The sequence below is a fragment of the Lonchura striata genome, chromosome 18 (assembly GCF_046129695.1).
Source record: "Lonchura striata isolate bLonStr1 chromosome 18, bLonStr1.mat, whole genome shotgun sequence".
Taxonomy (NCBI): domain Eukaryota; kingdom Metazoa; phylum Chordata; class Aves; order Passeriformes; family Estrildidae; genus Lonchura; species Lonchura striata.
In genome coordinates, this window is record NC_134620.1 from 4,378,914 (window position 1) to 4,390,628 (window position 11,715).

Sequence of the window (11,715 nt, forward strand, 5' to 3'; positions counted from 1 at the left end):
ACAGATTAATCCCCAGGTTATCAGGGGCTGGGACAGGCCCAAGTCATGCAAAAGACTCAATGCTCAGCAGGTGAACTCAAGAAGAGCATTACAGGGAAGCCATCACTATCTTTTCTGACTGCTTGGGTAATTTATACTTCTGTGCATCACACAACATAACATAAGAACACTGCAAACACTTCCAGCACAAGGGCTGTGAAAGGACCTGCTCAACTCCCTCTGCAATCCTACAGACACCACACCAACCTGGCTGAGATGTGGCCTAGTAGACCTCAGCCTACAGTGCCAGAACCATGTAGCTATAGAGAAACTACTTTGAATGATCAACTATTTAAATTGTGCTGCCATCTTTCAGCATGTGTCCCTACAGGCTGCTCAAATTAACATACTAACCAGAGAGTCCACATGCTCTGAGTCAGGCAATACTACTGAAAGAAGCAAAGTAAAAAAAGTACTTCAAAACTGTATTTTTGAAAAAGCAATGAAATTTATCATTTATTCAATGAATTTGGCCAGGACCTGACAATCATCAGTCTTTCTCCTCAGACAAAAGGACATGGAATAGTTGAGAACTTGCAATCAGCTTTTCTGCCTCTTCTCTCATTCAGACTGGCATCATTATCAGGGGGGATTCCTCACCACTCTAATCACCAGTTACGAAGCAGTGCATCAAACAATCTATTTCTACAGCTCTGTGCAAGTCTAATGTGCAAATACTTTCTTAACCCCCTTGCAAAATCTGCTAGGAAGACTAGTTACTAGTTTTATTCCACTTCAATTAAAATTTAAATAAAAAAAAAACATTTATGGCTTTTCCTAGACCCCCCACACTATTTTAGAAGTAAAACACCAGACAATTGGTCATGAAGATCGGTACAGATGAAGCTTTTTGTTCAACTGTGAGCATGTGGAGATCAATTCTCCTTGTATTTCTCCAAGTATTTTATGTATCAAGCACACATAACATGGCTACTCCAGAACCAGTGCACTCCCAAGCCTCTCACCTGAAAGTGGCACAGCGCTGGGCTCTGGCTGGGCCTGGCAGTCTGAACACCTGGGCATCATAGCCATCATAATCTACCTGGATAGGCAAGGCATTCTCAGCATCCTTTGGAGCTCCTAATGCTGAAATAAAAATCATACAGCACTAGAACATCTTTCAAGAATGTTCAAGATCTGCAAGGCAAAGTATCCATCTCTCACCCCTAAGGAAAGTATCTGTTCTAAAAGAAATCCCAAGGTGTCATAAGCAGAGCAGCTCAATTATCAAAGCTGGTGCCTCTGAATCAGGCTGGCTGAGGCCATAATGCCTTCCTCCATACATCCTAAACACTAAATGAATAATTGTCAAGAAGTCAATTGGCACATGCAAGTAACTCATCAAATATGAGTTTGATGGTTTTCTGTAACAATTGTCTCTTCCTTGTGCTAAAGTGTCATTGTCTTCCTGCAGCTGTTTGTTATTTCTGGGAGCCAGTGGGACAGATCATTCCAGAACAGAATTACTTACAGGCATCACGATTATTTTTTGCTTTCTCTGTCAGTGGCTGGAGGGTCCAACACAGGAAGTGTGAAGTGACCAAAAAATAAACAAGAAAGGAAAAAAAAAAAATAGAGAGCAAAGAAAAAACAGATTGAAGGGAATCAGTCAGTATGTTCTAAGGAAACATCCCCAGTGTGATCAAATTAGCTTGCTGACTCAGTGAGGCAGCCAGACAACTTCAGAAATATTAAATACTGATATTTGATCACAAACCTGTGTAAAAAAAACAATGCTCAATACCTTTCTTCCTCACCATAGAGATCTCTGTCACAGAATGAAAATAATTTTCGTGGTGGCTAAAACATTTCTCACCCAGTTTTATCTAGGAAGGAAAGACCTACAAACTAGTCTCTCATTCACAATCCCCACAACAAACCTTGCAGCTTTGCTTTCACAGCCTTTTAACACAGAAACTTAGTTTCAGCTGTTGGATGCTTGACTGAGAAGAGGTATTGGACAAGCTAGTAAGAAAATATAGATCAGAAAGACTCCCACCTTCCTTCCTGCCAGCTTGATCCGTGGAGTGAAGCTGTTACACAGGAGTTGGCTTTTGGATGTGTAGAAACTGAAAGAAAAAATAGTGTGGCTTTAAGAACTCAACACAGTTGGTTTGCTACTCTGTAAGTAGACCAGGAACCTGAGTCAGCTATAGGATATAGAAAAAGGGATACCTTCCTGTGCAGAAAAAAGTATGGAAAACACTAAGGGATAGTTGAGAGAAGATACTCTTCACCTAAAGACAGGGCATTGATACTTGTACAGCCTCAGTCTAGACACTTCTCAATATGCTTAACACCTGCATTGCCCAGTTCATTTTCTCTTTCTACAAAAAGACATCCACTTCCACTGTGTCATTTACACAACTCTGATTTACACAACTGTAGTGATTCACACCAGCTGTTTGAAAACATTGTCATTTCTGTTAGGTTGCATTCATGCCCAGAGTTCTGCAAAAGTAATGTAATATTTCCTTTGCTTCACAAAGAAAGCAGAAGAGATAAAAGAAGAAAGAGAATTCAAGAGATTATGAAGAGTAAAGCAAAGCAGAAGTGTTAAGCAAAAGCTGATAGAATTCACCTACCTATGATTTATCCAGTGTGGGATATTGTAGTCATCACCCATTCGTGAGTCACCAGGGCCACAGCGATTATGGAGCTGTAAGAGTAATCAGATGTAACTAACTGTATCCAGCCAGTCACAAAATGAGTAATGTTTGTAGCAGAACAAGAGAAGGGAAAGCAGCCTTACCTTAAAGAGTGGTACAGCATGCAAGGGTTGCTCTCCCATACACACCAAATCCACACCTATCCCTGTAAACAGACAATAGTAGAGTTCAGCTATCGACCAAGCAGGACTGATAGGCTAAGACAAAATAGATCACCAATTTGAAGACCCAGTATGTATTCACATCATATTATCAGAGGCAACAATACTGAAAAATGGCAAAAAAAGTTAACGGTCCCATGATATGGCTACAAACCAACAGTACCTGTGGGGATATAAGAAATTATTTTCCTGAACTAATGCAACTCATGCTGGATTATCCTTTAAGAGAAAGGCTTGCACCCATACAGGTGAAGTTCTCTATCACAACCAAAAGAAACTAAATGCCAGTAAGTACTCTGAAAATCTGCTCATTTCAATACGAAGTGCAGACACAAGCCTTGCAGCTGCAACCCTTCCTCCCAGAGCACACAACTTACAGCAGACACTTTTCACAGCCAGCAGCAGCTGGATCTCTCCCAGATCTGTGTCTGCCCTCAGAGAGGCTCAGGCAGTTACTTACCGTTGTCAATCATGCGCTGCTTGGTCAGGATCATGAGGAGCCGGTCCACCTCGAACACGCCCACGCCGGGGGTGATCACCACCGACATCTGCCCCGTGCGGTCGAAGTTGCGGTTGATGTAGTGCTTGTCAAACACTGCCAGAGAGAACGCAGCAATGCTGTCAAAACACCCTGGATGTTTCCTTCCGAGCAAGGCAGATGACCACTTAATATTCCCCTCCTCTTCACAGTGTTAAGAAAAAATAACATAAGCCCACAGCCATTTATTGGCAGCTGCTTTGATGGTTCTTTCCCTATATATTTTTACCCATTGCTCATAACTTACCATTGAATGAAAGATTTATAGCCTCCAGGTAGTTCCCTTGTGCTGAGGTAGAATTGTAACCTGAAGGAAAGCCCTCTGGAAAAGTATTCAGAAGGGGAAAAAAAAAATCATCATTCCTGTATACCAGCTTTATATAATAAAAAAACCACAGAAAGATACATCTGTACTAAATATTATTGGTTCAAGAATGACGGCAGAATTAATGTTAAGTTCCACAGAAAGACCGAGGCAAATTGCCCAGCCAGGAGACCACTAAGTAGCATGACACCAGACTCCAACTAAAAATGGATAGTTTACTGACAAGCTAAAAATACAAAAAAAATAGAAAGAGAGAGCAAAGGATAAAAGTAGGGAAAGGAAGATTCTTGTACCTGCTTGCTCGAGTCGTACCAGCACAGGATACTGGATGAAAAGCTTTTTAATGGTTACAAGCAAGGAGGTCCACTCTTCCCGCCTCTCGTTCTGAACTACGACTCTAGAAAAAACACAGCCTGATGAGGCCCATGAAAGAAGTGAGAAGGAAGAACAAACTGTAAAAAAATGCACTAAAGGGTGCATCAGGTTCCACGTACACTGTTGGACAAGAGGTGAAAAGAATTGGGAGGAAGACATACTTGTAAAAATCTTCATAAAATCTTCCCTCATGATCCTGCCGAATTGATGCACGATGTGTTTCAGGAAATTCATCTGAAATTGAAGGAAAAGCACATCTCATCTCATGCTCTTCTACAGAAATGACTCATCTTTTCCAGCAAAAAGCTGTTATTTCAATTAAAAATAAACAACAAAAAACAAAGCCTCCAGCAAGCAAACTAAAAATCAAAATTCTTGGAGAAATACCAGACCTCCTATACAATAAAAAACTGCTTTTAAACCAATATGACAGCTTGAGTATGATGAGAAAAATTTGCAACACTCCTCTATGTAATGTTCTGACTGGAGTATTTTCATAACAGTGGCTGTGTACCTACTGTGCTTGATAGAGAATACTTTGAATATGGCAATTAAAAAATAGAGAAAAAGTCCCTGTCAGCCTGTGACCAACTTTCAAGAGACGAGATAGGTTTAAAATTGGAAATATGAAAATAGAGAATTTGCATACCTATAGATTTTGCTTCATAAAATGTTCTTGAAAATAGAACCACTGTCACTTCATGGCTGCAATTCTTCTCCTGTCCAAGAAGAAAAAATGTAAAAAGAAAACATTAAAAGTCACATTTGGTAGAAAGTTGTGTATATACACATAGAGTAACAGCCTTTCTTCCCTCATACCTAGGCACAAAGGTAACTAACAAAACCTAGACTATTGCATTAATGGAACTGCATTAGTGCTCCATCTGCCTCTCTGAAATAACTAATGGTCTGTCCTGCAGATTCTGTGCTGCCTGGCTATATCACATTTACCAGGAGCACTTTCCACGAGTCTCTAAAGAAGCTCCTCTCTGTAATTGCCAATATTTTTGTTAATAAAACAGAAAAATGACAAAGTTTGTTTATACCCACAGCAATTTGATATTCTGAAGTGTTACTGTTCAGAGTGATACCCCTAACAATTACAGGAAAATAAAAAATTAAAACTGAACTCAACTATTTACCTTCCATTTTGTGAAGAGGTCAGCAAGGAAACCATTCACAGCTTTCTCAAAGTATAGATCCCCTGCAAAATAAAAATCTCCCAAGTATCAGATAACAATAGTTCACCTATAGGAGTTACATATGGGACATATCTAGCCCTAAGATTCTAGGAAAATTATATTTATTAAATCTCAAGCAGCTGTGTGCATAATAAAGGGCAATATCACTAAGATGGTAAAAAGATTAAAAACCATGACTGTTTAATGATAAAAAGATTAAAAAGCATAATTTTTTTCAGAGGATGTAAACATGAGACCTAATGCCAGAAGGATCAGACCTTTAATTCATTTTCCCAACACATTTGCAGCATGCTGGGAAAGCATCTGTACTGTCTTTTAGCCATAGAATGCACAACGGATCCCCTGCTCTGATTTGAATAGTTGCCCGGTTCCATATGCCTAAACACATGGTCAAAGGAAGTGGCAAGAGGTTTTCTAAAGAATTAAGCCAGAAAAAAAATAGGATGACACAGGGAAGTGACTCATTCTTAATGCCTAAAGTTGTAATACTTCCAGCTGAAGTTACCAACTTCAATCTGGGCTAAGGCAGGTTTCACTTCCTCAAGAAGCCAATATCAAGAGAAATCTAAAACATCAAGGTCCTCTTTGCACAGGACTTCCACACATTTCTGGCTTCAGGATTCACAAAGTTGCACCTGCCCTCATCACCCAACATGTTCATATCCATAGAAAACCTTTCCAATGCTCACAGTGATTTCGTGGCTGAGATAATGGTACCCAGGCTCTACAGGGACAGGAGAAGGATGGCACAGGCAGGGACAGAAATGGGTGGCACTGCAAGGAAGGATCTAAGGAAAGTCCACAACACACCCTGGAGCACTGCTTAGGCCAAAGGCAGGATATTTTAGTGGCAGAAAAAATTAGCAGTGGCAGTTTTCTAGTAGGGGCAGAAAGGACAGTTGCTACCATCCACAGCCAGTTACCTACGTACCATAAATATCAAAATCCCACATTTCACAGCTCATCTGGATAAAAATATAAACCATGGCAGATGTGGAGCGGAAGACCACCTGCAAAGGAATGCAAAACCTTATTTAAAACCAAGTACATTCATTAGAAGGTCCAAATGAAGAGGTTAACTACACAGCAAATCATACAGATGTGGGCCTTGCATCACAGGGAATTTCCCCTCTAACAAGTTGGCATTTCCACTCAAACAAGTAATTCCTGGTGCTGCCAGCACAGCAGAGCTGAAGTTTAATAATTATTCATTGTCCTGAACTTATTGCCATTCTTCACCTTACAACCCAGCCAATTTCAGTGATCCATACAAATCTGCAGGCAACAGAGAATTACAAAAATCCTGGCAGGAAAGGAAAAGAAGGGAAAAACTGCTTTCCCCCTGTTTGCTGAACTCTTACCCGGGTGTCCTCACTGATGTATCCACAAGTGACTTTCTCACTCTTTACCCACAGTTCACCTGCCTGGGCCCTGCAAGAAAAGAAGTGCAGAATATTTGAATATGAAGACTAGAGAATCAGAATTTGAGCAAGTAAGAGATATACCAACATCTGCAGTCAAGGATGACTTATTTGGTTAAAACCTGATGCTTAACCCAAAAGATGTCAAACAGCCATTTCCCTCTGCATCTGCACATTTCCTGGTCCCTGTATTACTCCAACAGCAACTGAAGTAATCCCCTCTGAATTATTAATACAGCTTGGGAAGGGGGGTAAATATTCTAAGAGATAAAAGAAAATTATTTGGCCTCCATCAGAGGCCACAAGTGTAGCTGGCTGCCCTACTATTCGTTTATTTTACCCCACACCAGATAGAAGCCTTCCCCCACCCTATGGTGCAGACAGAAATCTGTAGAGGATTAAGAGAACAATGAAACATGAAGGATTTTTCAGAGAAGAGTCTCTAATTGGACAATTAAAATTCATTAAGCTAAAGCAATAAGTAAGCCCTGAGAGGAGGCACTGACCTGATACCTGCAAATTCAACTTTTTGGGTGACATATGCACATGTGCTGACCTAGGAAAGAAGAATTACATGTGTTAGAAGAAGAGCAGGCTCAGAGTGAGAACAATGTACATAAAAACCACTCACACTCAAACATATAATTTTTATGACAGACGTCACAAAATCCATTCAGTGTAGTTACTACTAATAGCTCAGCCTACAGAACCTCTGTAATAGACAACAGAAAATCACTTTTAACACAGATCAACTCTAACTGCAATCATTTGCCTAATTCACTGCACTTAGAGAAGCCACAGATTGCACTTCAGAGATGCAGGCAGAAGAGATTCTAATAGCTGCTTATTAAGTGGTACTCTCAGAGAAGGGACACTTCAGCATACTTCTACTTGACAAACATTTGGATTCAATTCCTTCCAAATGTAGTAAATAATTAAAATTCAGAACATAAGTTTTAAAACTCTCTACAGCATTTTCAGTGCCCAAGGCAGTAATCAAAATTATACCAGTGAAGTAGGAAATGGTGGGATTTGTTTTTCTGCAACATTTACACCCATTTATCTAACTCCAGTGTGCCACTCACTGCACAAGCTCCTCAGGAGCTGCAGGCACTGTCTTTGTCTTTCTGCATTTTGCAAAGCACTTCTTTTCTTTCACAGCAAACAAAATATAAAGGTTCATCACCTGCACCCTGCCCAAGGGCAGCAGGGGCCTTACCAAACTCTTCTTCAGTCGCCACATATCCCCACGCCCAATATACTGATCTTTAAATGTCAGCTCCACCAAGTCCAAGGTCACCTCCTGGGAAATGGGTGAAAAACACTGCTTAAATTTTACTGGTGGTTTTTAAGCAGGGCCCACCAATCTGTTCATTTAATTACCAAATGTTATAAGAAGGGCTATTCAAAAGCAAGTCAATATCCCTAAAACTGCAAGATAAAAGGGAAGCCCATACAAATAAATATCAAAGTTGTGCATGTACCTCAACTATTGTGAGCTGCAAAACATTGCATAATGTGATCAGAAAAAGCCCAAGGACTAAATTTGCACTACAAGTCTCAGTGCATTTTGGAAGGTAAAATAAATTACTGCCATTGTTCATGACATTAAGGAAGCCTCATTTCCTGCAGATTTTTGTCTTGTGCAGAATGCAAGTTCTGACTGTAGCTCTTCTAATAGCTATTTTTATAGACATTTACAGGAAATGCCTCTAAGAGGTTCTGTGGTATCAAATAATGCAAATTCAGGCCATGGCTCTTCTTTTGACTAGGGCACCTTCTGGTTTTTTTACCATGCCTGGTTCGCATTAATTTCTGAAATTTAAAAATATGTGAAATGTCTACATTTCTACCAAGCTCTGTTGAAGCAGGATCATAAGAGTTCAAAAAGAGAGCAGAAATTGTAGGGAGAGAAGAAGCACATAAAAAACCAACAAGTAATTCAAAAGTCCAAGGCTCATTTTCTTAGGGAAGAAGACTAAATTTCTTTCAACAAAAAATTAATGCCTTTCTTCCCCCAGACTATGTAGATGGAAAGTCACAGGGCTCTGATTTGAGTCAAGTGATGGAATGGATGGAAACAAGTGGCAAAACCACACACCTTTGGGTCAACAACATTGACATGGACATCCTGGTACGGCCGCAGGCGGAACACTTGTGCAACTGTCTGATCCACACTTATCGTTTCTGCCACAAGAACGAGAAAGGACAGCAGAGAAGTCAATGTCCCCAGCAGGTTTCAAGTGCTTTACAGGTACAAAACCAACACAGTGAGACTGTCATGAAACACAAATTTCAGGCTAAAATGCCAGGTTTGTTTAAACCATATTCACATTACCCAAACAAAAGCAGATTTAGAACCAACTGCCCATTTTTTGTTAAAATTCTAATTGTTTCCTTGCTAAACAGACAAAGCATTGATTTTCTTATGAAATTAAATACACATGCTAGCCAATCAAAGCTACAGCCCAGTCATGTCACCCTTCCTATGACTCTACTGTGCGTAAGTCTCAAGTTTTACCTTTTTGCAAATCTTCTTTAAGTGACTTCACTTGGAGAAGCAGGGGACTAGCATGGAGAAGAGAAGTAGACAAGTTGAGATACCAATAGTCTCTCTGGTAAATCACACACTCAAAACTATTTAGTAACATGGACCACAGGATAAGCTAAAGAGAAACATTAGTATTTTCTAGAAAGCTTCATACATCATCGTCTCCACCTGTCTCTATCTTGCTCCTTACACTCTTCATAATTATAAGGTACTCTTGAGGTAGAGATTATACTACAAACAGGAAATTAGGTCACACAAGAACTTCTCAGATCCTCACACAAGTGTACTGCTGCTTTTCAGATAGAGGCTGCAGGATGAACAGGTTCCTACAACAAGGCCACAGCATTTTAATTTTGACTAGGATATACTGTAGACTAATCCTTAGGTAACAGCAGATCTAGGAAGAGGATACAGACATTGTTGATACTATATTCAGGTGCTACTTGGCCTATGGAAGATCAGCAAATTAACATCAAACACAAAGAATTCCATAAATTTTAAGGAAGCACTCTTGCTAAAGTTAACCTCTTCTCTTTAGGCAGGAAAAAAATCAAGGCAGCATCCTGAAGCAAAGTTATGTCAGCCCTAAGAGCCTTTCATTATAGAAACCACTCCACATGAACAGATCCTTTCAGTGCTCCAACCTCACTGATATCAGCAAAGAGAATTCACCTGTATTCATCATTGGGATGTGCAATTTCCACAACATCTCCCAGCTTGATTTGAAGAAATACTTTAGGATTCACCACCAGTTCATCATCTACAAGACATAAATGGATGAGGGCAGTGAACAGATATATACTAAACACAGACACCTGCATGTTTGCATACAATAGCTCAGCACACATAAATACACCAAACTAAGATGAGCACATCAGCAAAATGCTTTCTATTCCCCACATGAGAGGGTCCCTACCCAGCCACTTCAGATCAGCCACTCCTGCAGGCACAAACAACTCAAATAACAGAACTTTCACAAAATAAGTGTTCAGCTAATATTGTGCCTTATTTAAGGAACCAGAATCATCTTCTGTACTCTTCATACAACAAACATCAGCAGGAAAGCAGACAGCTGTAGAATCTTAACAAGACTTATTAACAGTCTAGAAGTAGTGAGCAATCCAATCAGTGGCACTGCTATTAAGGCTCAGAAACACATCTATGTGTAGTCATAAGTCACTGTCATATATGTCACTCATTAGGGTGACCAAAACACCAGATTAAGAGAAAAGTGTTGCAACAAAAGTGAAAAAGAAAAAATAAAACTATTTTATTTTTTAGATACAATATTGGTCTCTTCTAATAAACATTCATTTATTTTGCTGTGTCCTGTTATTAGAAAGAGCTTTCCAAACTCTGGCTGGAAATATTGCTTGTTACATCAAAGTTCCATCTTCACTCTTTTGTTTAAAAAAATCAATAAAACAATTGCTTTCAATTAAGTGAGTGTTGGTCTCACTGTTATGAGGTAGGAGATACTGACCACTGCCTCCAAACCCCTTCTTATGTATGACGAGCTTGTACACCTTGTTGGTTCTCATCTTGAGCTCCAGTTCCTCTCAGATGCTTCAAGCCAAGACGGTTAAGGGCATCTTGCATATCTAACATAGAAAGGAAAGCAAACACAGATTTCCCGTCAATGCAAAACCATTGTGTATGTTCCGCACGTGAACACAGCACGTTGTCCCGGCCGATTTCACCGCAGCGCGGCAGAACTGCGCCCAGCAGAGGCGAGTGCGAGCCAGCTACAGCTACAGGCACCAGGAGAGAGGGACCTAAAAGTGTGCTTTTCAAATAGATTAAAGAGTTGTGCTTTGCAGAAAGTCAATTACCGAGCTACAAAGTCGTGGTTGGAAAAAGCCCCCGCACAACTAAAATCTGTTAAAACAAACTCTATGAGCTGAAACTGACGCGGGTCTTGACAGAGGCGCCGCTCAGCGCTGCGAGCCGGCAGACCTGCGCCGGGGAAGCCACTAGAGAGCAGGGCCGGAGCGGAAAGCCAACAAACCTGATCAGTTACAGTCCGCTGCCGTGCCTACAAGGCACTAAGCAGCTATGGAACCGCTGCGTCCGTTCGGCCAAGCTTACAGGGAAAGACAAGCGCATGGAGACACCCGAGTTCCTGCCCGGAGCAGCGGCGAGGCACGGTCGGGCACACGGGCCCGCCAGGGTCCTTACCCGCACGGGGGGCAGCAGCGCGGAGCAAACAGCACGGCGGCGCACGCCAGAGCCCCGGGGGAAGGACACCGGGGAGAACGGCGCGGTCCGGGCGCCGAGGGAGCCGGGACACCGTAACGCTCCGTGCCTCCACAGGCGCCGCGGGCCGAGCCAGCCCCGGGGCAGCGCGGCCGGGGCCGGCTGTGCCACAGCGGAGCGGAGCGCAGCGGGGCCCCGGCCCGCCGGCGCGCGTCCCGCGGGCACCGCGCGGCACTTC

At 41.5% G+C, this 11,715-nt stretch overlaps 1 protein-coding gene across 1 annotated transcript in view; it reads right to left on the bottom strand.

Moving 5' to 3' along the window:
* The window catches only part of DEPDC5 (DEP domain containing 5, GATOR1 subcomplex subunit), a 38,935-nt gene extending 27,290 nt beyond the window's left edge, over positions 1 to 11,645 (bottom strand). Inside the window, exons 1-20 of the mRNA XM_021549976.3 lie at positions 11,460 to 11,645; positions 10,765 to 10,882; positions 9,954 to 10,041; positions 9,252 to 9,298; positions 8,832 to 8,917; positions 7,950 to 8,033; positions 7,237 to 7,286; positions 6,671 to 6,740; positions 6,241 to 6,319; positions 5,250 to 5,311; positions 4,757 to 4,826; positions 4,269 to 4,341; positions 4,026 to 4,129; positions 3,655 to 3,729; positions 3,330 to 3,464; positions 2,792 to 2,853; positions 2,625 to 2,698; positions 2,039 to 2,108; positions 1,511 to 1,547; positions 1,005 to 1,125 (exon numbers count right to left, since the gene is read on the bottom strand). Of these exons, the coding sequence (XP_021405651.2) occupies positions 1,005 to 1,125; positions 1,511 to 1,547; positions 2,039 to 2,108; positions 2,625 to 2,698; positions 2,792 to 2,853; positions 3,330 to 3,464; positions 3,655 to 3,729; positions 4,026 to 4,129; positions 4,269 to 4,341; positions 4,757 to 4,826; positions 5,250 to 5,311; positions 6,241 to 6,319; positions 6,671 to 6,740; positions 7,237 to 7,286; positions 7,950 to 8,033; positions 8,832 to 8,917; positions 9,252 to 9,298; positions 9,954 to 10,041; positions 10,765 to 10,822 (1,445 nt within the window). The 5' untranslated portion in view covers positions 10,823 to 10,882; positions 11,460 to 11,645. The remainder of the gene's footprint in view (positions 1 to 1,004; positions 1,126 to 1,510; positions 1,548 to 2,038; positions 2,109 to 2,624; positions 2,699 to 2,791; positions 2,854 to 3,329; positions 3,465 to 3,654; positions 3,730 to 4,025; positions 4,130 to 4,268; positions 4,342 to 4,756; positions 4,827 to 5,249; positions 5,312 to 6,240; positions 6,320 to 6,670; positions 6,741 to 7,236; positions 7,287 to 7,949; positions 8,034 to 8,831; positions 8,918 to 9,251; positions 9,299 to 9,953; positions 10,042 to 10,764; positions 10,883 to 11,459) is intronic.
* Positions 11,646 to 11,715: the final 70 nt, after the last annotated feature.